Raw genomic sequence first — 26,027 nt, 5'->3', positions numbered from 1 at the left:
CCACTTTAGAGAGTGCGGGTTAGGTCCGCTTTGGAGTAGAAATTTAGTTCCAGCTCGGGCCCGCCTGCTCTACACGGTGGACTTTGACATTCGGGAGAGCGTGTATGGCGGGTTCTCGGTCGTATTCGGACTGATTGTTCTTTTGCAGCTCAAATCCAACGGCAAACGAACCTTCAAATATAATTTGACTTAGAGAATTCTGATCGATAATCCAAAAATAGTAAAAGGGCAATTTCACCAAGTTGCAAGTATCCACAGGGAAAGACAAAATGGATGTTGGGGCTCCATTATTGAGGACATATATAAATAATAGAGTCGGAATAGAAATGGAAAGAAAGCATGAGAGTTTTCAGGCCTTCATTATTAGAAAATGTTACAATTATGGATTCAAGATCGGGATATAGTTGAAATAAAAGAATTTCTTTTATAGCAGTAAGATAAGATGGATGAATTTATACACAAGTTTATACATATAAGATTATGCTTTATTATGACTACAGGAGACATATGTAATGCATGCAAGAGGTGATTAAGAAAGGTTTAACATCTTGTTTTCAAAGCTCAAATAAGTTTTCGTATTCAGAAAATCAATGGGATTAGGATATTTTTATATTAGATTCCTGATCTAGAAATTGCTATAGAATCCTCATGTACTCCAGTGATACGAATTTATACACAATGAGCTACATAAGAAGGGGTGGCGCTCCTTGAATAGTCTTTACCCTCCAATCTCGGTGAAGGAGAGATTCAATCCTACGGCACTTAGTTTATCCGTTAAAGACTTTAATAAGATAACACCTTCCAACATCTAATACTATAAACTTTTTTTTTTCCTTTTTTGAGTATTCTTATCCTTCCTCGCTCAACTAGGCAAATCAACTCTTGACTCAACTAGGTCATGTCAAAAGATGAGTCCACTGAGTTAAAAAGTCAAGATGACTAGACTGATGAAAAAAAGAACAAACCCCAATCGAGTCTTGCAAACACTATCATATCATGTTTGAATTGGCGAGTCAAAAAGTTGATTGAGTTATGTTCTTAATTTTTGTTTATGCATAATCTTAACTCAACTGAGTTAGATCGAGTCGTCACCAAGTTAGTCTTTAAAAACAATGTTGATGACGAACAATAGTAAGGAGATATGGTTGTGGGAGTTATAGAGTGATGCAAAAATGAGATTCTATTTCTCTGCCAAAAACGATTAGAAATAATTGTGATTTTTTGTATGTCTGGAATACTAGTTTGATCACAAGTTATGAGCAAGAAAACAAAAACTTTGATGTTTTCCTTTTCTTAATTTGAAGTTTGTATATTTTTTAGACTAAATGACTTATGTATGATTAATTCTAATAACTTGAAATGTTGGACACCATTGTGATATGCTATCCTCTCATTTGATTTTTACACACAGACATCATTATTAGAACTATAATATCTAAATATTCATCTTCAATCTCAAAAGATTTGAGCATATTAATTCAAATTAATTGCATATGTTTAGATCAGATAAATATTTCTAGCTATTTATAGAAGAGTGTTATATATTATATCTTTCTATATATAGATGGATTATGTCTTTCTTGAGAAGGAAGGGTATTTACTCCGCTCAAGTTCAAAATCAATAACTAGACCCTCAAATTAAAGATCCACACTATTGATTATGATACATATATTACTAAAAATGAATATAAATAAACAATTGTCTCTAGATAGTCATTAACCCATGCATCAAGGGGATAAAAAAATGGTTTTTTTTTGTGCCAGTATGCTAAAGTATATAATGAAGTATTGATTATGATTCGTACATGTTATAATATATATGGATTGAAAAATCAAAATATTTCAACGTTTAGATCATCTCAAAACATTATATCATATCATTGTACTTATCCTTTTTTGTCTTTCTGATACATATATTAGAGAGCATTAAAACACGTGAATGGTTTTGAGGCAGTTTTAGTTAGACATATCTTGATTAATGGTGTTGATGTAAACCCCAACAAACTGAGCCCAGTCCACTTGACCAGCTTAGTCACTTTGGCCTAACAAAAAAGAAAAGAAATCGACACAAAAGAGAACTCCTGATGGGAGTATTCTTTATCCCTAAGATGGTTGGATGGAATCCAACTCCGAGTTGGATTTCGGTCGTGACCGAGCTCTATTTAGAGCTCCTTCCATCCTTCCTCCACCCCCCATTGGAGATCCAAGCCTGAACTAAGCTCTTGCCAAAATATTTTTTTGATTTTCTCTCCGAAGCTCCGTCATCATCGCACCGTCGCCATTGTCGTTCGCCACCAAAAACTAGATAAGGACCAAGCTAGCTTCCATCTCTCTCTCTCTCTCTCTCTCTCTCTCTCTCCTTCTTCCGTGGTCCTCATAAGCTTTGATTTTGGCCGATAATCACCAGATTTTTGTCAAGAACGGGTGTCGTACTTTTTTCCTATTTTCTTTGGGATTTTTCGATTTCGTTCCTTCTTTCTGGCAAGTAACACCGCCAGATCTTGTTGCCAAGGTCTCCGTCCGGTTCCTTACGATAGTTTGCAGCCGTTGCTAGGGCTCCCATCGTTAGGATGTCTTGGTTTCATGAGTTAAAAGGGTTGAACTCTTATTTGGGAAAGTTTTTCCTCGCCATCGGCCGTCGTCCATAGTGGGCGGTCGTGGGTCCCTGCCCCCAAACACCACTTGTAGACACCCCCTTTATGGCCTTTTTCTTGCTTAGAGAAAGAGAAGCTTATTCTCTCTCTTCTCCATCTTTTCTCTCTCTTGATTCTTTCTCTACTAGACTTTCTCTTTCTGCTCTCTCTAGAGATGTTAAGTCTAGCATGGCACCTCTCTTCGTAATTCTGGATCCACCTTAGTGAAGGGCCCTGATCTATGATCGGTGGGTGGCACGCAAGCCCCCATCTTGGCTCTTTTCGGATATTATTAGATTTGGGCATCTCCGATCTCTATTGAACCATCTGTAATCTAGTTTGAATATGACCAAATGAGTTTTACCTTGAGTAGACCAATCGGGGTGTCGGGCACTCCCACTTGGTTGGCTTTGTGAGGGTATTGAAATTAAGGTTTCTATTTTTAGAATAATTGTGATAAATTCTAACAAAAATATAATTTTTAAATATCAGGATCTTAGAAAGATTTTTGAAATTGTTTGGATTGATACTTTGGATTCACTCGTAAGATAAGTATTGTTTTACTTTTTCTAAATTTATCAGCAATCATTAAATTATTATATTCATGACTTTTAAATGGTATTATTCATGATGTATGAATTTGATGAATAGTATATTATTATGAAATATATTATTTTGAAATATTATGACGATATATGATCTTATTATGGATATGATTGATTGATTTTGACACTACATAATTTTAGAATTGAAATATCAAACCTAGAACTATTTGAATTTCAACCTGGCTATGTTGAGGACCCCACCAATGGAGGTAAATACATTAGCATATGATTTGTCCTAAAGATTGTGTCCAAAATGATGAGTGACATACCGCAAGCAAATATATGGTTCTAAAGAACTTTGTTGCAAGTTGATACGTAGCTCACTGTAAGAAGATTAACTAGTGTTATGACCTTGCCATAGAGAAAATGTGGTCATAGCTCAGGATTGATAAGATAAATTGAATATTTGAAAGAATTTAAATTCATGAACAGAAATTTAATATTTCAAAAAAAATTGATTCGTATATTAGTACTACATATATGCTTATTTTTTATAAATTATTATCTATTTGATTGCCTAATTTGTTTAGCTAAAGTGATCATTGCTTACTGGGTTGTCTAGGTCATTATATGATTTCTTATTTTTTTCAGAGAATTAGCCTAATCGAGGTTTTCAATATGGGATAAGGACTAACGAAACTTTGGCAAAGATTATCTTAGATTAGAGTTTATTTTAATTAATGTACTACCTTAGAATATTGTTAGAATAATAAGATATTTAAATATTGAGCTAGTTATTGAAATAAAGTTTGCATATTATTATTTAAATTATTCTGCTACATATTTATGATATCATGTTGAGATGCCCTGCATATTTATGGAGAGATTTTTTTATGAGTACGTGGCGGTTGACACGACCCTGGTTTGTGAATTCGGGTTGGAGGTGTAGCAGTATGTCTATGATTTATGTACCTGGTTATTGATTTTAAACTTGAAATAAACAGATACCTTCTTCTCTCAAGATAAGAAAAGTCCATCTCATACATAACGTATGTTTGTATGTGTATGTATGAAGTACATGACTTGCTTGAGTGATTAAGTTGTTTTATCCCTATAAAAAAAGGATAAATTATATCTTTGGTTGTCCAAGTTTTACAAATATTTTTAAATAATCTTTATAGTTTAAAAACCTCGAATTAGGTTCCTCAATTTTCGAAGTGTAATTTAATGTAATCCTTTTGCCGAATGTTTAGCACCAAAAAATTGCACGTGATGCACAAATGATGTTCTTTTTCTTGCTAGCACCAATGTCATTGTATAGGTAATGATGTGGCATAGCAGTTACAAATTTTTGTTTTGATGATGTGGTATATGATGATGTAGTATATAGAAAATGATACAACACTCAACGATCGGATATTTTTGAAAAAAAAATTCTATCATGGCACATATCGGGCACCACATCATCATCCATATATCGTATTATCGATATATAAATAGGTGATAGTGCGGTACCTAGTGATTGGACATTTTTGGATGAAAAATTTTATTATAACATATGCCGATGTCACATCATCACTTATATGGCATATCATCACTCATATATCATATACTCAAGAAAAAAAGTTTTAACCATTATGCCACATTATCACCCTTAGCATATCGACGCCAACAAAAAAAAAAAGATCACATGTGCGGCACGTGCAACCTTCCAATAACAGAAATTGGTCGAAATCAGCCAAATGGACTACATTAAACCATACCTAAAAATTGTCAGATCTAATTAGAAAATTTTAAATTATAAAAGTTATTTAAAAATATTTATGAAATTTTGAGGACCAAAAGCATAATTTAACATTAACAACAAAAAAGAAGAAGTAAAGAGTAAGTGGAGTATGAGTGAGTTCTCTAAGGCTTGTTTGGTTCGCGGGAAGCATTTTCTCTCTTATGAATATGATTCCTGAAAAACAGATTCTTAGAAAGAGGATGCCTAGGAAAGTATTTTTGGCATGTTTGGTTGACCATGGAAAAGTGATAGATTTTCAGAGTGCTTATGTTTGGTTGATCATCCGCTTTTCTGAAAAAAATTATGTGTAATTCCTATTATACTCTTAATAAAAATTAGGTCTTAAATGCTTCTTTAATGCTGAAAGACCATTTTAGAAAAAAATAAATATGAAGTGATTCCTAGTTACTTTTCCATGTTTCTCATTTTCTATGTGAATACAATTTTTTCATCTCTATTCTTTGAAAACTTCAATCAAATAAGAAGCATCTTATTACTTTTTCGTTGCTCACACTTTTTCCTCCGAACCAAACGAGCCCCAGGATGCTTGGGACGCCGACTCTTTCCGGACAAGGGCATGTGGTTGTAGCCGGTGGTATTGTAATTTTTTTTCCCAGGTTTGCAGTGCGGATAATATCGAAAAAAGAAAGAGAACAGATGAACCTCAGAATCGGATGGCGTCATTCAGCCGGGGTTCTGGCCGCATTCAAGCTCATTTCCAGACCCAGACCAGGGCCTGGAACCGGGGGCTGGCCGCGGTTTTATCATTCCTCCTTACGTCTGCAAGGGCCTGTCAGTAAAATATCGAGCCCGTGCCGGTGTGCGGCACCACGTGCCTTTCACGGCCTTTCGCCGAGATAAACTCTCCCAGTCCCAAGCCGTCCGTTCCCCTCTGGAGGCGAAACCGAAGCGATCGCGCCGCTCTCTTTCCGCCTTCCAATCTCGTCGAGGAGGACCGCTGGAGCTCGGTGACGTACTCTTCGTTTTTTTTTTGTTGCATCATGTCCTCAATCTTTTCTTCTCCCAAATTCCCCTCAATTTTGAGCTCATCGATACTCACTTCTCGGGCTTCTTTCGGTTGGTATGATTTGGTTCCTTTGCTCGTTTATTTTGGGGTTTATCGATACGTTCAAGATAAGGAATCAAAGGAAGAAACAACAATGTTTTTCTTTTGGATTTTTTCCCAATGTTCTTCATTTTTTAAGATTTTGCAACCATTTTTGAGCCTTGGTGATGTGGTTTTTGTTTTGGTAAGGAATTGGATTCTGCATAGATGGAAGAATCAAAAGGGTAAAAATCAAATTGTGAACTGGGAATTTGTAGAACCTACTGTTATAATCAAGAATATTAATATAGGCATTGTGACGTCCCGTCCGATCATATTCTTCATCTTGATGCTATATTGCTTTCATGATTATCTTTACTTCATGAACCCCACATCACTCATTTGGCGTTTTTTTTTTTGGTAACGATCTTTTCTTTTTTTGTTTGAAAGTGGCATGCACCGAGTCGAGAGATTCAACAGCTTTCGACATAAGTGTGACAATTCTTATGATTCTATTCTAGCATTTATTGCAAGAAATGTTGATTTTAATCTCAGGAAGGGTGAATTTGACCTTTACGTCATTTGTTTGATAAATGCTGTCACTATCGTAAGCAGTTCGATCTTTCTCCTTTTCAAGTGAACTTTGTTAATGGCTATGCTATGAGGATAAAGAATTTTTGTTTGAAGTTTCTTGAATTTGGCAATTTGCTAGTGAGGAGCTCTTCTATTTCGCAGATTTTATAATTATTGTATACCCATGCATCCATTTTCCTTATTTACCTGGCCCAAGCCTTTACCGACTACCGCACTAGAGTAATAGTGTTGATGTTATATAGCTTTATCACAATAAAATATTATAATAATATTTTTCCAGATATGCAGATGAGCATATTAAATAAATTTACTTTTTAACTTTTGCAGTTATAGCTGGCTCAACGCTCTTAATACGAGCTGTCCATCATGTTTAAAAAGCCAGTTGAGGCAAAATCATTGCAACGCTTGTCAGGAACAGACAAGAAGAAGCTTAGGAGAATTACAAAGGAAAGGTTCCCACAAGCCTCAGATGCTGACATCGATGCTATTCTTCCTCCCAAGGTAAGAACTGCCAATGAATTGATCTGGCCTGCAGAAGAATGTAATCAATATATGGTTAATGCTGAAAGCTAAATTGCATTCTATTATGTGAGTGAGAATTTCTCAGAGCATACAGTATATGAATTCATGAGGGCCAAAATGGATGGAAAACCTCGTGCAAAGGGCAAAATCTGTATATATTTATGCCAGGGTTATGGTCATGAAGGGTAATTCTGCAAAAGCTTGTATAATCTCAAGACTTGAATATTTTTATCTTAAGATTTTAAACAAGGTACTAAATGAATGTGAGTACAGCTACAAGTGCTGGCCATGCTAAACCAAATTGACACCGCGCCTGGTTTAGCATAGAACTATTTAACCATTTTTTTAATTTTTTGGCTTAAAAATGCTTTTATTTTATGTTGTTTTATTTTTTGTGTTTTAGAATGATGCGGCATGTGTGTTCACATGGCGTGGCATGCGTCATGCTGGTGGGTGACTGCAAGTCTATTGGCATCAATACTTGAAACTTTGGATTGGAGTGTTATACATTAAAGCATGTTGAGCCCCATGACATGACTAGATAAGTATGGTGAAGGGTGTACAACCTTATTGGAGGCATGCAAATCCTGCAAGTGATTACATTCATGAACAAATGAACCAAAAATTTGTGACAGCCTCATGATGTGATCAACATTTATTAATATTGGAAAATCTGCATCAAATGTTATCAAGCTCGAAAAATCCACATGTATATATGCTATTTTGGTGCATATGCTGTTTAATTGGTCCAGTTGATGTCGAGAAATTTATATCTATTGTCTTAATGTTGGCAACACATTCAATGTTTTAAAAGACAGCTAGATTGGTTATTAGACAGTTTGCTTAGGTAAGGTTTACCTACACACCTGCCTTAACCTCTAGTATCATGTTCTTTTATTGAGGATGAGATTATTAATGTCCAACCCAAAAGCATAAGCTAGTAGGTGGATGGGCCATGAGTATATGGGACCAACTAGAGTCCCTATCTTATTCCATGTGGGGCTATTCCTTAACACCCCCTCTCATACATAGAGCTTGAGAGATGTAACTCAAAAAGGAGGGGTGACACGTGGATTAGTAAGTGGAAGAATGGATGCATCAGTGGGCAAGGGGGATTTAAACTAGTAGCTGGATAGGCCTATGAGTATATAAGACCAACTAGAGTTCCTAACCTACCCGATGCGGGACTATTTCTCCACAGAGATCTATTTGTAACTTATTGTTGGATGTTGCCAACATGATAGTTCTCATTGATTTTTGATATGTTATGTTCCATTTATTGTATTATGACTATTATTTTATGTTTTTCTTGATATTCATTATTTGTTTTTAATTATTATTTTCTGGCTGCCTTGAGTCTTGACCTCTGGGAGATGGTTATTGTTTACTAGAATGTGGTATGTGCGGTGCTCGTATTTTTTATTTGTTATTTTGGATAAGACACGTATTTTTTATTAAAATGATGCTTAATGCTACGGGTGCAATGAGATGCACCTTTTTATATTAAAACAATACTTAATGCTATGGGCACAGTAGGTTGTTATGGGCACAATGAGATGCACCTTTTTGATTTTTTATCTTCAATAAGGAAATTATTTAAAAATAAAAGAACAATGATAAATGATAGAGGAAGGACTTGAATCTTTGACATTTGGTAAAAAGCCTAACACTCTAGACAAGTAGACATACTTGGTTTTGACATGATGTGAGAATGTGAACCTAGGAAAAACAAGAGATAAAGATGGGGTGGGAAACACAAACGGTGGGAAATGTGGACAGTCAGACAAGCCTGATAATTGGGGACATCATGGGAATTTGTGATATATAGCACTATATATAAATGATTGAGAGTAATGCTTGTTATATATTGCTCATAATACATTGCAAGGATTAGCCGCTTCATATAAGACATGAAATGAGGTGTAGCCAGCATTCTCACCCATATATGAAATGGTAGTACTATGTTTATTGATAGTTGGAAATTAATGATTTAAATACAGACTTCGAAACATGAGCATTGAACATTTTGATTAAAGGAGTAATGCATTATATATGTTGAATGTAATTGTGTGATGGAACTTAAATGTTGAGTTACTTGATATAGTTGCCATGAAGGAAAAATTCACTGATGTGTGAATTATGCATATGTTGTGTCAGAGCCAAGGAGGCCCCCATGGATCATGTTATGATAGTGATATGCCCTGAAGGGTGGGAGGAAATCTTATGATTTATATGGCACTGATGCTGAACTCACGTGGGGGCTATTGGAACTGTGGGCGCAAGGCCAAATATGTTAAGTGTCTGAACACAATTTAACACTAATCTAACTGATCAATCCATATCACGAAACATTGCAATGCCTGTATTGTAATAGGATATCAGTACCATATTATCCCAATCTATCATGACATTGGAGAAACCAAAGGTATGTGAATATGCAGTCAGTCGAGACTTGTATATATACGAGCGAGAGAGAACCAGGAGCTAGGTCATTAATGTGTATTTTCTCAAATTCAAAGATGACGATCTTTTTTTCATATATTGGTGCCTCAGCTTAATGGCAACAAATATGATATGCTATTAAAGTTTATACAATAGTTTGAATTTATCGTATGGGTACTCATGCCTATGAGTATCGGACTGCATCATGTGGAGATCTTATATGCTTTGAGCTATATGGTTAACCATCTTCATGAATTAATGATGTTCCATGAAAGTTTAATTTTTTACTTAATCTCAGCCTAATTATAAAGAAGTCCTGATATTGAAGGGCAGCTTTCTAATGGAGCAATTGTGTGGGTGCAACCAGATACATAAGGTGATTTAACCATGATACCATATATTTAGGGTGATGTGACTACGGTATGAGCGAATAACAAAGAAAGTGCAGCATAATCCTTTTATTCTTGTGGGGGTTCTTTTAATTCTACCTTCATTAAAAACTCTGTCTAAGTTGAGAGATTCATATGGAGAGTGGCAATGCAAGACAGAAAGAGGAGATATTGGCCATGATATTCTCTAGGAGTGCTGTTGATGTTGATTTCGGCAACCATCTTTCTTTGACTGTCATTATTATTGGGATCTTTGACCTAGGAACCCCGGAAGAGTAACCATCTTTGTTAAGTATGCTATGAAGAACACCATAATCATATAATGCAAGAATTCTAAAGAGTCTGTTTGTGCATAATGCAATGCAATTATTATGACCATCTAAAGCAAATGGTGATTACTATTTATTATTTCCGAACAATTGAAGGAAGCTGTGTTGAGATTGTGTTGGGGGTCATGATGGAGAGGAATAGGCCGTTTTGTTGGTGGAACAATTTTGATGTGGATAAACTTGGCTCTAGTACTGGTAGCATCTGAGATTTCACTTTGGACCAATCTTGGGCTTAAGTGTCAATTCTGATCAAGGTTATCTGTGACTAGGGCCTTTGCCATGGCCTTTGGAATCTATATTCTCATTTTTAATTTCTTCTTTTCTTTCTACCATTTTTTTTTTGATCTGCTTTATGTATTCCATTAATCTGATTTAATACTATTTTCTCCTCATATAAAAAAAGTAAAGATAGGGGGAGAAAGGATGCTACTTGATGGCCGATCACTTCTAAATAAATAGGAGCTCTGAACATCATTGCAAAGGGACTATCATATCTGCTATGGAACTTCTTTTCCCTTTTGTGCTGATTGTTAAACCTAGATCATGGGAATGTGCTTATACAAGTCTAATCATTAAAAGTTGAAACCTAAAACATCACATGGTTATAACAATAAAACGGTGTGGTTCTTCAAGCACCGAATATGCCTACATACATGGTCGGTACGGGCTTGCGCCATGCCGTGCCGATACTGAACGCTGGACTGGTGGCCCGGCGGCATGGGTCGGTACCGGCCCGCGCCATGCCGTGTCGGGCCTATACCGACATAGTAGAGGAGGAAGGGGAGAGGGCGAATGGGGGAGAGGAAAAGAGAGAGAGAGAGAGGAGGAGAGAGGGAGGGTGGCAGAGGGCATCGGAGGCCGATGCCCGGACAGGAGGTAAAGGCCGCGGCCGGGTTTCCTGTTTTGTTTACTTAAAAATCACAAAATTTAAAAGCGGTCGGACTCCTGTTCCGAACGAAACAGGGGATCCAGCCGTGGCCTCCGCTTCCTGCCCAGGCGCCGGCTCTTCGCCGGCCTCCGCCACCCTCCTCTCTCTCTCTCCCTCTCCCTCTCCCTTCTTCCTCCGCTCGCTCTCTCCTTTTCTTTCTTTCCTTCTCCTTCTCTTCCTCCGACAATGGGTTTCGTTTCCATTGCCGAAACCATTCTAGTTCGCTGTCGGGACGGCTCGGTACGACCGGAACCGCCCGGTTCGGGATGGTTCCGCCGACCCTGCCTATATATCAGATTGCAAATGGCATGATAGATAAGTAATTTATGGAAAGTGATGTTCACAAGGGCCGGTTAAATGTCTAGCAAACACTTCAGAGTCTCAACTCTCATTTCCATGGTAGTTGTGGAAAATGATTTTATTCCACGAACTTGATTTTTTTTTTCTATATTGAATATTGTTTTAGTTCACTATTGTTGCCTATCTGCTGCACCATTGCGTTTGCTAGCATAAAAATTTTGGCCTTGCATTTCTGAGAATTATTTATCCATCTCTACATGCATTATCATGTTTATTCGATGGTTGTACAGAACCATGTTTCTTAATCTTTTCCAGACATCAGGTGTGTCAATTATCTAATATGCTGCAAATATTATTTAGAAGTTGTGAAAATAGTTAACTTCCCAGTTTAACATATTTTTGCTCAGTTTCATGAAACTTTCAGATTTTGTGTATTGAGATGCATTAATTGTTTTTCAATAGTTAAATTACTTGATCCATGTTATCTATCCTATTCTTTATCAGTTTCATTGCTTGTTCTTTATATTATAATTTTCAGTTTTTCAGTTAGTATATTCTATTATTTATCAGCAACCATTCGGTTGAATCCATTTTGAGATGCACTGCCTGTTATATTTCATCTTATGATGCATTATTTGCATTTTCAAACTGCAGACGGACACAGGTGGCAGTCCTTTTTTGTAGATTCTCTGTTTAATACCACTATAAGCATCTACTTATGAAAAATAGTATACTTTATCTACTTGAGGAATATATTTGTTCCTTTTGGGATTATATAACATAATTTTCTATGTCAGGTTATGACAAGCGAACCAATCATTTTCAACACATACTATAAGGACAATTTTTTTGTTGTAACATTGATAACCCTTATTTATGCATCTTTTATTAGTTGCTTATTTTAATTTATTGATTCATATATTTTATAATCTTTGTGCCTCAATATATATTTTAGGCTGAGATAACAGTAGCTAAGTACCCAAATCGCGTGCATGTGTATGGTGTAGAAGGAGGCTTCCCAACGCTTTTTGATATTGATGGGCGAGGCACGGAGATATTTCCCACAGGTTTGTGTACTCTGCCATTTATCTGCATACACATTTCCTTCTGCTATTAATTACTTTACATCTGAGTTACTTCTATATATTTTTGCTCTACTAGGCATGTCATTGTCATCATTATTGTCTTCTCTAAGAAGCAGATAAAATTTAACATGCTGTAGGAAGACTTATGAAGTAGTATGTAATGGTGAGAAAGTCTATAGTTTTCTGTGTATTTCTTTGGTGCTTCTCTTTGTTCACATGCTATGATAAGAATTGTCTATTAGGTTTTGATCTTGAAGAACCAGCTATAAAGTTTCATAGTTGAGCCCAAGTCCCATGGTTTGATTCATCTTGGGTTGGGTCTTGACCATCTACCATCTACATCCTAAATTTTTCAACTAACATCCACTATTTTATTTTATAATCCATTCAACCAACCAAACAATATCTAATACGAAAAGGCAACAGTGAGCGCAAATCACAAAACGTGATTTTGATATAGGCTTTTAAGCATAGCATCTTTTATGTAGATACAAGCCAACATTTTCTGTATTAGTGTTCTAAAATAGTTAACCTAGTTTGAACCACTTCGGTGGCTGTTCCAATGGTATCTGGTTCAACTATGGTTAAAACCATGATTCAACTGGCCTATAATCTTTCATATTCTGATGTGGCAGCAAATTTGTTCCCAAATCACCTTCTAGATTCTTTCCCACCCCTCAATCTTGCTATATCAAATCTTGGACCTTTCTCAACTTCCATACCCTAGAATGGAGCCATCCTCACCAATCAATCTACTCCTCCCTATCTCTCTGCTGCATCTTTTTCTTCCCTGGATCAATCTAAAGGATAAAAAGTAGAGGGAGTGGTGGAGAAATAAATGAAGAGATCTATGAGCAACAACATCTACCTCCTGCATCCTCATCTCACCCATGCGAAGCAACCAAGTGACTTGTAAATAACTTTGCCTGAAATAGTCCGACAAAGCAATTGTGGGAGCACCTGCGCTCCCCACGTCCCCTGCACCGCCGTCGTGGTGATGTGCCCTTTTCTTGCAGCTACATGGTCCTGTTACCATGTTATAGTGTTCTCCTTTTTCCTGGTGGCCTTGACATTTTCAATCTGCCCCCCTCTCCCCTCCTTCTTTTGCTTTGTGTGGTTAGCTGCAGGTTTTAGCTTGACCTGACACACAATGGCGTATGGTTGATGGGTCTGACAGGTGGACTGGGTCGTCCTTCCAGATTTTGATACAGAGATTCATATATTAAGTTAAAATTTTCTTGACAGATTGAGATCGTATTCAGTTAGCTCAAAAGAAAATCAACTAGTTGGTTCTCTCTCTCTCTCTCTCTCTCTCTCTCTCTCTCTCTAGTTGTATGAAAAAGAAATCATGAACCTTTATTTCTAAAACCAAGGATATAGCCAGTCTTGCCATATGATAGGTAGAGTCTCAGACAGTTGTTAGCTTGATATGAGGATTGCATATTGATGCTCCAACATAAATGGGACATTTTGGCTCCCGGATTTTATTCTAACTATTGATTCTTATCGATCCATATTGTAGCGTTTGCGTCTATGTTCTATGATCTGTGCTAGTATGGATCAGCAAGTGGTTGGACTAGATATAAATATAAGCAAATTTGCATGAAATTGAATATATCAGTGAGACATTTGGTTTTTCATTTTTCTCTCAAATTTCTTGATTTCTTTGTTCCTTTTTCCTATATACTGAATCTTATTTATTTTAATTTGTATGTTTATTTTCTTAATGTATGCTGTGGCTTATGTACTTACTGTATGTGTATCAGGTCAAGCTTAGGATAGGCATTGTATTTGATTGGGTGAATAATTTTGAATATGTGTTGATTTTTATGGAGGAACTACTGAGAATAATCAAGACACAATAAACGAACAGAGCTTCATTCTTTAGCTCAACATTCTATTTGGTGTCTTTCAGCAATATGACATTTCTTCCTATTCTAGTGTGCATGTTTTGCTGATGACCGTTTTGCTAACCCAAACAATATTATCTGCAATATTAATCTCTAGGAAAGACATGGAATAGGAGCCCATGTGTAGTTTTTATCTTTTGATAAGGTTTTGACAAATGACAAGTTCCATTTGAATGACAATATGAACAATATGATTTATTGAAGTGGGATTACCTGTATTGTCATGTTGTGCTGGTAGAATTTAATCTTAATTCTAACCTTCATTGCTTTGTTGTTTTTGAGATTCTTAATTGATTTCTGGCTGTTTAATTGGCTTTTTAGAAACTTGTAAATTAGCTATCTTTTAATTCAGTCCCCTTAACAATATGTCATCTCAAACATGCAGTTTATACGCTCTGGAAGGTTCCTGAACTATTACCTGCATTTCTGCTTAAGGGGGGTGAGGTATCTCGCTATGTCATTGGAGGTGCTGATTTGATGTTCCCTGGTATTAGCGTACCTCCAGAAGGGCTGCCTCCATTCCTAGCTGGGCAGCCATGGGCAGTGAAAGTTCCAGGCAATCCAGCACCAATTGCAGTATGTGTTTTGACGACTGTTTCTATCTGATTAGATTTCCATATAGGAATGGTGATTTAAATTCAAAATAACATGCTTCTTGTGTAACTCACTGTCCTATCTCTACAGGTTGGAACCACCACTATGAGTAGTGCGGAAGCCTTCAAAGCTGGTTTGCGTGGCAAGGCTTTGCGAATAACGCATTGTTATCATGATTCGCTGTGGCAAGTATAGTAGCCTGGAGGACGATACTTTTCTGAAATCTTTGACAGGACTGGACTTGACATATATTTTATTATATTGATTACAGGGAATCAGTTGAAGGTCATTTCGTTCCAAATGCAGGATTTTTGGAAGACATTGTCGTCGAAGATCCTGCATTATCTTTGGTTTCTCAGTATTCTGACACTTCTGGAGATGCTTCAAGCAGTCTACATGATGGTGAAGCTGTAGAAAAAGGAGAACCAGATTCAGATACCCATACTGAAAGACATGTCAATACTTCACAAGATGTTGATGTTAGCAATGAAACCTCCGAAGAAGTGGTTGCTGCTGATATGAGTGGGTTAAGGGTGTCGCACAATGCACCTGCTGAAGAGCCAAACAATGAGAAGGAACCACAGACTCTATCCAGCGAAGTAGATATTCTTTTGGACACATGCCTTCTGCAAGCATTGCACACAAGTGTAAAAGATAAGGACCTTCCTATGCCTGGTAGCACATTATGGTACTCCACATGGCAATTTCTTTTCTTCTGTTTCCCAACAAAAACTTGCTTTGAATTTCTTGAATCTTGTAACATGATTGGTGAGTTAGATGATGCCTAAATATATTTTCATGATTGTTATTATTAGCTTGTTGCTTTCTGATCATGCTTGAGTCTTGCCCATATTGTCTACTATAATATGGATGTCATTGTTGGGCTATTGACTTGTTCTTGAGCAATGTTGGCTATATAGCAGACAAGAGCAGCTGAACTCAGATGCCTCGTCTGCATTTATTTGAAATACAAGTGATCTAACTAATAGAAAATTGAGAATACTTTTGCAAATTTCTAAGTATTTTTTAGGAAATATCTTAATTAAATAATGATCAACATTTTTTACACATTCGGGAGTATATTATAATTAGATGTGGTGTTTATTAGTCATACTTCTTTGTTGGGCTCATCAAACCCAGCTTTATGTGAATCCAAACAAGCTTGCCTCCCCATTGTTGGACTTGCGAAGGTTTGATAGTACTATTATTATTTATTAACAATTGATCCAGTTATTTTTATTAGCATCCTGTGTTTTTGCTTTTCTTCCCATCCTTAAGTCTCTCATTATATTTACAACTCCTGTATGCTTGTGATTTGTAGGTCAAATCATATACTGCCCTGCAGGCCTCCAGGCATCACTCTGGACATCAAAAAATCATCTCATAAAAAACTCTCGAAGTGGCTACAATCTAAATCTTCTGCTGGGCTGGTAGGCATAAATATAAACTCACATCGAACTATTATGGAAAGAAACTTTGGAAACAGACCTATGACATGATCTTCATTTAATTAGATTTGGACAGCATGGTGGGGTATGAATTGAATTCATTAACAACTTCTACCTAAATCTGTTTAGTTGCATGTTAAGCAAACTGTTTTGGTTATCAAAGAACAAAGTTTGTGTTTTATTGAATTACTGCATGCTTGAGTTTTTGTTGATATATGAAGAGAAGCACACAGGAAGTCCTTTCTTGTACAATAAAAAATACTATTAATTCATCGATCCGTCCTCCATAGGGAGAAAACTTATTACATTACATATTTCTTACTTTTTTTGATGCAACAGGTTCTCACTCAGTGAGAGGGTATTAAGCTTATAATCACTAGATAAGTTGCTGGCTGTTCCTAGGGTTACCATAATTAACCAGATAAGTTGCTGGTTATGCCAATGGTTACTAGAACGAGTTTCTATTTCATGTATAGACTTAATTTTGGGTGGATAATGCTCCTTTTTCTGGTTACCTTATTCAACCTGTCCAAATCAACTAATTCATTCTTTTACAAAAGTAGAGACTGTTACGCCATTCCTTTAGGAGATATGGATGTACGTGATGATTGTGTGTTTACTATGGCTCTACAAAAGGATACCATGGTAATAAAGTTTTGGGTCATACTGGAGGAAGTAATATTATAAAAATCAACAATTGGCTTCTCTACACACATGTTGGAACTGCAAGAATGTGTAGACTGGAGCATCCTATTGTTGAGCATTTGAATTATTTTAAGCAAAGCCCATATGGTTTTTTATTTTTTTAGAAGGTTTACATTTTCACTCTACTTTGGTTAACTTTAGTTGTATAAACTTGACAGATATCAGCAAAGGAGGATAAATATAAGAAAGAGGTCATGTTACTTGCTATCAACCGTGCTCATGCAGACTATATGTCCTTCAAACCAGAGAAGCGAGTAGTAGAGACTGCTGATCAGAGGCATGATTGTGCAGTAGGTGAAGGTCGGCAGGCTAAACAGCAACTTGAGTTAGCTGAGATTTATAAGCCTGCCACACATGTCAATCCCATATTCACATCACTTGGTTTTGATACCGGGAAATATTACAGTGCGTCAGAGGCATCTGATGTCGTCTTCAGGTGTGCCACCATAAATTCATTGATTTATTTGTAAGAATATTCAGTTAATTGGGGATTTCATTTAGAGCCATGATTTTTTTTTTCAGTTGTCACGAATTTTCACAATTTAGATGGTTTATCATTAGACATTGCCTTTTCTTCTTGTATTTTCATTTATATGTTATTTGCTGATTCTGGAAGCTTGACTGTCTGTTTATTTCAACATTCTGGTGGTTATTCAGTTACGTAGAGAAAGAAAATTTGGTTAAGCAAACAGATAAGGCAATGGTAGTCCTGGATGCTGCGCTATGTGATGCTCTCTTCAAAGGTACCATCAAGAAGGGCTCAACTTACCCTACAGAGATCCATAAGAAAGATTTAGGAGCTACATTTCTAAACCGCATGCAAGTCCACCACAGGGTGTCAAGAGGAAATGAGGTTGCTGTACGCAAGGGGGCAATTAGACCCATTCAGATTATGACCGAACGACGGCAGGGAAACAAGAAGGTGACAAGAGTCTCTGGGCTGGAGTCTTTCTTAATGGATGCGGACTCATTAGCATCCGAGCTTCAAAGAAAATTTGCTTGCAGTACATCAGTGGCAGAGCTTCCAGGTATGGCATCTTACTGATTTTACATAGGATCTTCCCCTCATTACTCAAAAGAATTGTGCTATTTATGTTCCAAGGTTGTTTTGTACCAGCCAGTTGGTTGCAATGAATTAAAAGCTTGTGTTAGTGTTACACTGTTACTTGGTCTCTGGTGGTAGGTTAGGTGCATGTCCAAATGCTTCTGATACCTAAGAATCTCTCCTAACAGATCATACCCAAGTGTCTAACCAATACCCATGGCTATGTGGCATATGAGTTCTTAAAGTTTAAGCTAAAGGGTCTGGGTAACGTAGAGGTTGTGTATTAGATGCCCAAGTGTCCTATGCGTATAGTATGTTGGCTGCCTACTAGTCAGCTAGTTGCTTCAGAGAATGATTTAGTGAAAGGAGTAACTTGGAAGTATTGATACCTGTGCAGTGATCCAGCTGGAGATCTCAGCCCCAGCAAAACACCGATGCCTGACTTTTTAGGCCACTATTTCTTCCGTATGAATCTGATACTTTACCATGGTACCCTTGTATTACATAATATTGATGTTAGGACACCTAAACCTCCTAAACAAACCAAAAGAAGATAGTTATCTTGTTCGTGTTCAAGATTGATCGAATATTGTTTCATCTAAATCAGTTCTGTCTCAGGCGAAACAGAGTTCCTGTCTACCATAAGGTAAGGGGATTGCATTTCAATCCCCGAATCCAGAAAATTTTAATGATAAATATGCCAAGAGAGAAATGGCTCGGCAACATTTTGCTTTTGGTCATATTACTTTCTAACACAAGACTTACAATTATATTCAAACATCTACAGAGACAAAACAGTTATGAACACTGTTATTGCTTTTATTTTTCTTTTGAAGATGAGTGACCTGTCTTTTCCATTTATGGTTGTTGTCTCTCTGATTAGTGTTCTTGTGTTCTTCTTGATAACCAGTCTTCAGATATGCATCCATGAACGCAGTATATGGACTGCAAGAAACCTAATGCTAAAACCCATGATCTTAAAATGCTAAGGACCTGTTATATACGCCCGAGTATGTAGTCTGAATGTCTAGACAGTTAGGTCGGGCCCGACCCGAACCTGACAATTAATGGATTGGGCACTCAGTTTGCAGGTTGGAGTGATGGTGCTATTTGTGAAGCAATGGTTTATATTTTAGGGTACAAAGGAAGAGTATGATAGTAGTGCAGGAAGGGTTTTTGTAATGGTAAATGGAATACAGATTTGTCAAGTGAGTCAAGGAGGAAGGTATTTGTTTCTTAACCATCCAAGAGGACTGCTGCTGGACGCCTGCTAGATACTATGTGTTCTAGTATCTTCCTGTCCATCTGATTACTTATAGTCCTCTGTTTTGTGCATGGTGCTTTATGTGCAAATTTTAATTCGAGAAAATCAGTGTTGCTGTGCAAGTTCACATTTTTGCATCAATTTACATTTTTCTCACTGTTTCACTCCTTTTGGACCATAACTGCTTACGGATGGTAACTTCATAACAAATTTCAGGTAAGAAAGGGCAACATGAGGTGCTGGTTCAAGGTGGGGTGATGGATGACCTTGCAAAACATCTTGTTGACCAGTATGGCATACCAAAGAGGTACATTGAGGTTCTCGACAAAACCAGGAAATGAGAGGCCGGAATCCTAGTGTTAAACTAAATATAAATGTAGAGTCAGGAGAAGCCAGGGCTCCTTTTTTTCCATAGTTGAGCAGTATAGGGAGATTCTCACCTACAAGGTGAAGATACAATACCTGCGTCATCTTGATGGAAGTTTATGAATGAGTGGGATTTGTTACAGATTGGGCGTTCATTTCGAACTGAAAACTGGTATATGCTTTAAACTTTTCATTGAATATGTGTTAAATTCCTATTTTGTTGTAGTATGAATTGTGCAGCTCTGTCATCTCTTATGTTCTAATTTCTGAAGGTTGGATCTATGACATTGTGATGACCTTATGCTGATGACCTGCATTTACTGTTTTGAGGTCAAGCCACTAATGTGATCTCTGTTTGGGCAGCATTGGCTGATGGCATCAGAAGGGGTATGGCAGCTAATTGTGGTCGTTTATATCACCTTCCATATGATAGATTCTTGTGCTTTTGAGTTGATTTTGGGATTTGAATTAAATTCAATGTACTATGCAAATGATTGAATGAAAAAACAAGCCATTGGTGTCATTCCCCCTCCTCCCCATCTCCTCCACCTTCTCTGTCGACTCCCTGACCGTACCATCATCAGGAGCAGCTCTCAACCACATTTAGACAACATATGTGGAAAATAATCACCCCTCCAATTTTTTGTCCTCCTTTTTTTGAAAGGTGTGAATTTTAATAACAGATAATTCTTTATGCTGCAGAGCGTTTAGGGCTAACAATGGGCTGAAAGAGGTTGTGTTTGATGGAGATCAGATTGTATGGCCAAGCTTTCGAAGTTACCTCCGGACATGAATAACAAAATCTTCATTTTGCGTAAAGTTTCTACAAACACAATGGAGTTACAAATTATTAGCTTGAACTTGTGCATTAGTCATTGAACAGAACAGAAGATACATAGCCATCAGTGATAGCAGGTGATTGAATCAATTGAACCCTCCAACAGTTCATAAGTTATTCAAGGTAGGTGAAACAGTGCAAGGGATGACACATCCAAAGATGCCAGTTTTGGCTAGTGGCAAAATTTAAGTTTTTGTTCATTATTGATACCGTCCAATTCATCTTTAGATGCGTGGTGGCTCTATTTAATAGTAGATACATCTTCTAGTGCATGAAGAGAATTTCTTACACTCACCCTGAGTGCAAAGAAAGGAGAAAATAGGGACAAGTATCTACTTGGTTCAAAGAGTTAAATGCGTGTTTGAAAACGGAGACATCCAGATGTGGGTTGCACAACACCCATGAAAGAATTGGCTAGAACCACTAATTTTTCCGGCCAACAGAAACCTATCCCTTTCTTTGTGATAAGAGTGGGTGTAAGCACGATGGTGTTTCGGACATTATAGGTGGGGGAGAAGTGTCAACATAAAATGAAGAGAACCATCTGGTACAAGAATTTCTGGACTGATCGTAGCTAGTAAACAGCATTGTAAGGTGAGCGCAGTTTCACTGTGGCTGTGGGGGTACATCGCTCTCAATCTTGTGCATGTGATTGGCCAATTTGCTGGGGTCCTGGTTAGCCTATGAAAAGCGCCACAATTTCATACAGGATATATGAGGTCTTGTCTTTAGGTCACGCTCGTCTTTTATTTGTGTGATGAACTGGATCATGCATGTCTTATATGGTATATAGTACTGCTTGCTATGCATGTTGCAAGGGTCTTTGAGGACCCGTATGGGTATATATTTAGTCCCATGTCGGCCACCTACTAGGTAGATTTCGGAGGAATCGAGAAACCCAAATAGTATCTTCTAGCTAGTTTTTTTGGAAGTCTTTTTAGTCCCCATTTTTTGAGATGAGTTTGGCATTGCCGGCCGCCACCGGCCGTGGGTCCCTTGACCCCAGGCACCGCCACAACCATCCTTTCCCTCTCCTTTCTTTTTTCTTGGCTAGAGAGAGAGACTCTCTGTTCTCTCTTCCTCTCTCTCCTTTCTTTATCTTTCCCATCTTTCTCTCTCTTGTTTCTCTCTCTACTCTCTCTAGAGATGATAGATCCAGCAATATACTCCTCTTAGTAATTTTGGATCAATCCTAGTGAAGGTCCTGATTCGTGGTCGTCGGGCAATGCGATAGCCCCACCTTGGCTCTTTTCAAACAATGTTAGAATTGGTCACGATGAATTCTGCTTTGATCGAACAGACAAGGGTGCCCGGCACTTTTCCTTGGACAACTCTACGAGGGTTTCAGAACTTAGAATTTTTATTCTTAAATTAATCATGATTAAATTTTAATAAAATAATAATGTAATTTTGAATATTAGGTTCTAAAAGAGGATTTAAGGATGAGTTAGAATGTCTGCTCGTTATTCGTGCAAGATAAATAATAATCTATCTTTTTTAGAATTTTTTTATATAATATTATTTTTACATCAAAGAAATTGTTAATCAATTTATATGTAATTTAAGAATTTTATGAGATGGTGTTTCAAATTAAAAAATAAATATATAATTCGTAATAATATTTTTTTGATTATTGTTATATTGATTGGATTATGATATATGTATTATTTTATAAAAAGAACTTTGATATATATCAGATTTGAATTCTTAGTTTGACTATGTTCTGGATTATGCCAATTGGAGATTATTTATTGCTACTTTGATCAATATTGAGCTCATTGATTCTATTTCTAGTCCTACCACAGGGTATAAATGTGGTATTCTGTCCCACTCGCCGGATATAAGTGCAGTATTCTAGCCTATTCTCTAGGATATAAGTGCGGTACTCTAGCCCATTCTGTCCTGTATAAGTGCAGTATTATAGCTTACTCCGTAGAGTATAAGTGCGGTTTTCTGAACCATTTCACTGGGTACAAGTGTAGTTTTATTTCTGGTCTGGCCACAGGGTATAAGTATAGTCATAGTTTAAGAATGTTGAATTGAATGTGATTTATTTCGAATCGAATTTATAATTACGTATAAAAAAATTTGAAAGATATGAATTTTAACGAATTTATATTTTAAAACAGAACTGATTATGTCTTTATACTAATTTATTGTAATTTGTATTTATATTTTATATTATTACATGAATTGTCTAATTAATGTATTCCTAGGCTGTCTAGCTCATTATATGATGTTTTATTATTTTTACAGATTTGAAGAACTAGCATGACGAGGGTTCAATATGGGAGAGCGACTAACAAAATTTTAACACATATTATCTTAGATTAGAGTTTATTTAAATTGATGTATTACCTTAGAATATTATTAAAATTGTGGGACATTTAAATTTTAAATTTATTATTGAAATAAGTTGCATTAAGGTTATTCTAATGTTTATGATATCATGATGAAATATTTTTTATTAATATGCAGCGGTTGCCGCAACCTACGGCTCGCGAATTTGGATCGGGGCATGACAGCTTACCTCCATCTTTTCATCAGTGGTGCCCAAGAATTTTTCACCGCTTCTAAATCTCCCGAGGTTCCTTCAGCCACCACTCTTCAAAACGAAGCAACAAAAAGAGTTGTTCAGGTTGCTACTTACTTCCAATCCTACAGGGACATGGTTAGAAACAACATCGTTGAAGGCCTTTTTGGATAGAGAGAAATCTGTCAAGGCGAGCCATCAAGTATGGACTCTATCATTAAAACCAGGTAAAATCTTTCCCTTTTTAAGATCAGTATCATAACTTGGAGCCAGTGATTCGGAAGTTTTTTCCTTTCTTTTGTGTGTGTGTGTATTCCCCCTTGCGTCTGATATTAGACTTGTGATGTTGAAAGTCACCACCTACTGGCCAAGCGCCAATGTAATGCTTACGAACCTCGATCAGTTCCTTTGACAAAAAGTCACTATCCCTCCTTTCATTTGGCCCGTATACTTGGGTGAACGACCAAGAATGGTTGAGCCCACCAAGGCTGCCTTGTTCTAATCGAACTCTTTCATCAGGGTGAGAAAACTTTGGCTGGGGAAGGACATCATCAAACTCTTAAAATGTAGTTCCTCTTTTTTTTTCTTTTTTCCTCCAAAGAGTTCTTCATACGATGTGTGTGTATGAATACATCCAATAAAATCAAAAAACACAAACTCACGGAATATATTCTGAATGATGGGCCGCATAGACAGCCACCCAGTAAGCCGTTTCATTGACCGTTCCTCTTTTACTGACTCACCTACAAACCTACTCCCCGTATCTCTCTCCATGTGTGTGTGTTTGTATGCGTGTTGTTTTGAACGTCCACCTAATCAGGCTCGAACTCTTATGCGTCATAGAAGGCATTTCTTCCACCAAAGTTTGGTTGACGTGGAAATAGAGAGTAGGTACTTTAAATGCCATCAAACAGTCTTAAGTAATTAAATTTCAGAACACCATGTAAGGCTATTAAAACAGCAGCAAGGACGGAAAATGATTCCTCAACCACCTCACAACTTTTGCCACTCTAGAAAGAAGCATCTCACACTCCAAGGAACCGTCTTCTCTGGTTTCACCCACCTGATATCTTGAAAGGTATGGAATCTTTATTAAAATAAGATAGTATCTAAATCTCCCCCGTAATAAGAAGGCAACCTACTGCATGAAGTTTTTGTGGTTCCAAATTAATCGATGGAGATTTTAGTGAATATTTAAAAGATAGCATCCTCACAAGATTCTGAAAATTTATGTAAGAACACTTTGTTGCTTCTCTTGAGCAATAGCAAAGTTAATCATCAATAATGCAGCTTTTCTTGTGTGAGATTTTTGCATATTATGGAAGCATCTCTCTTACAATAAGAACAGCCGTGTCGAGTATGGACTACTTACTATATGTTATTTATGTCATGGTAGAGTTGCCCTTAAGAAAAGACAACCTACGAAGAACGCTTACATAAGTGGAATAGAATAGATTACTTGGAACAAAAGCGTTTAGAAAATACTTTCAAAAATACTGGTGACAATAGATTGACAGGATTATGATAGTAATACAGTAAATTAGCAAATCCTTCTTATTCTCGACACTTAAGTAGGCGATCCGAGGCGGATCAGAATTGACACCTTGCTTTTCTGAAAGCAATGCAAAAAATAGAGGTTAGAGCCAAGACAGAGAGCTTAACCCTACGGCGAGATAGGAAGTCGGTTCCGTAAGTCAACGTTCTAATTGGTTGCGGGTCAAATTCTTTATCTATTGGTCTAGAGTATGGAAGCAGTCCTTCCTATCAAAATTTAGATCCCATCCCTTAAGATACAGATTGACAAGGACTTAACCAATAGTGAAAAACTTCCAGTTTTGTTGGCACAAAAAAACTCTTAGATAAGAAAGGCCTACGCGCCGCCGAGCATGCCTAAATTTACCAAAATTGTATCAGTTGAGCCTGTGATAAGAACGTCTTAGTATCAAGATGGAGCTGATCCCCTAAAAACAGGAGTGCTTCTTACATGATTCTGTAATTAATTTTGTTGCATTTTCAGAATTTTTATCTGAATTTTGCTACAGTGTCCTAATAAAGTGGATAAAGCTTCTTTTTTTTCACCTTGTAGTTAATGCTGGCCATTCATTTCTTGATAAGCGGCGACAATCAAGTGCCAAGTGTGGAAATTAATTTAAAGTGAAAGGGTATTTATAGATCAAAAGGCCTGTCTCAAACCAATATGTGAGAGATAAAGCAAAAATTTAGATTCATGTACCGAGTGGTATTTTTTAAAAAATTTGAATCTTAATCGCCAAAAAAAAGCAATCTATTATTTGCTAAGTTCCAACCACACCCTTCCATATTTCATTAAAATATATTAAACATGTATGGTCGCAAGCAAAAACCCTTTGTATGATAAGTATAAACTCAAATTACTAAAAACTAGGTGCTGGCTTGATGCTTATGGAACAACCTCGTTACACCTAATTGTCTCTTGATCTACCTAGCCCAATTGTTTTTCTAATCAGTTATTATGCATCAGATTATCATGTAAAAGTCTCCAAATATATAATTGGCCCTAAGTTTACCTAGCCCAATTAATCCTAAATCTCCTTAAGCATAAAACCATTATTTCCTAAGCTTCTTTCCCATCTACTCAATTTGCAACCAATCATTAATTCTTCAACTATAAATTCCCACTCTTGGCCATTCCCCATCCTAATCAACCTGTCCTTCACGGGATTATGCCAACCCCATCGCACCACGTG

General features: G+C 36.9%; 1 protein-coding gene across 10 annotated transcripts; it reads left to right on the top strand.

Moving 5' to 3' along the window:
- Positions 1-5,777: 5,777 nt before the first annotated feature.
- LOC103704791 (eukaryotic translation initiation factor 2D-like) lies at positions 5,778-20,881 on the top strand. Of its 10 annotated transcripts, none has more exons than XR_003385220.2 (12): positions 5,778-5,932; positions 6,931-7,104; positions 12,469-12,580; positions 14,894-15,084; positions 15,193-15,287; positions 15,374-15,790; positions 16,424-16,532; positions 17,414-17,691; positions 17,913-18,283; positions 19,781-20,102; positions 20,294-20,317; positions 20,633-20,881. XR_003385220.2 is itself a non-coding variant. In XM_008788232.4 (10 exons), the coding sequence occupies exons 2-10, from the start codon at positions 6,970-6,972 to the stop codon at positions 19,903-19,905; spliced, it is 1,833 nt and encodes a 610-aa protein (XP_008786454.2). In that variant the 5' UTR covers positions 5,778-5,932; positions 6,931-6,969; the 3' UTR covers positions 19,906-20,178. The 10 variants fall into 10 exon arrangements, 1 of the variants encoding a protein (XP_008786454.2); XR_003385216.2 differs by having other exon boundaries at positions 20,203-20,317; XR_003385218.2 differs by lacking the exon at positions 20,633-20,881 and having other exon boundaries at positions 20,294-20,463.
- The last annotated feature ends 5,146 nt before the right edge of the window (positions 20,882-26,027 follow it).

This window comes from Phoenix dactylifera, chromosome 14 (assembly GCF_009389715.1).
Source record: "Phoenix dactylifera cultivar Barhee BC4 chromosome 14, palm_55x_up_171113_PBpolish2nd_filt_p, whole genome shotgun sequence".
Classification (NCBI taxonomy): domain Eukaryota; kingdom Viridiplantae; phylum Streptophyta; class Magnoliopsida; order Arecales; family Arecaceae; genus Phoenix; species Phoenix dactylifera.
Note: the sequence above shows the minus strand (reverse complement) of the source record. Positions and strands in the feature narration are given on the sequence as shown.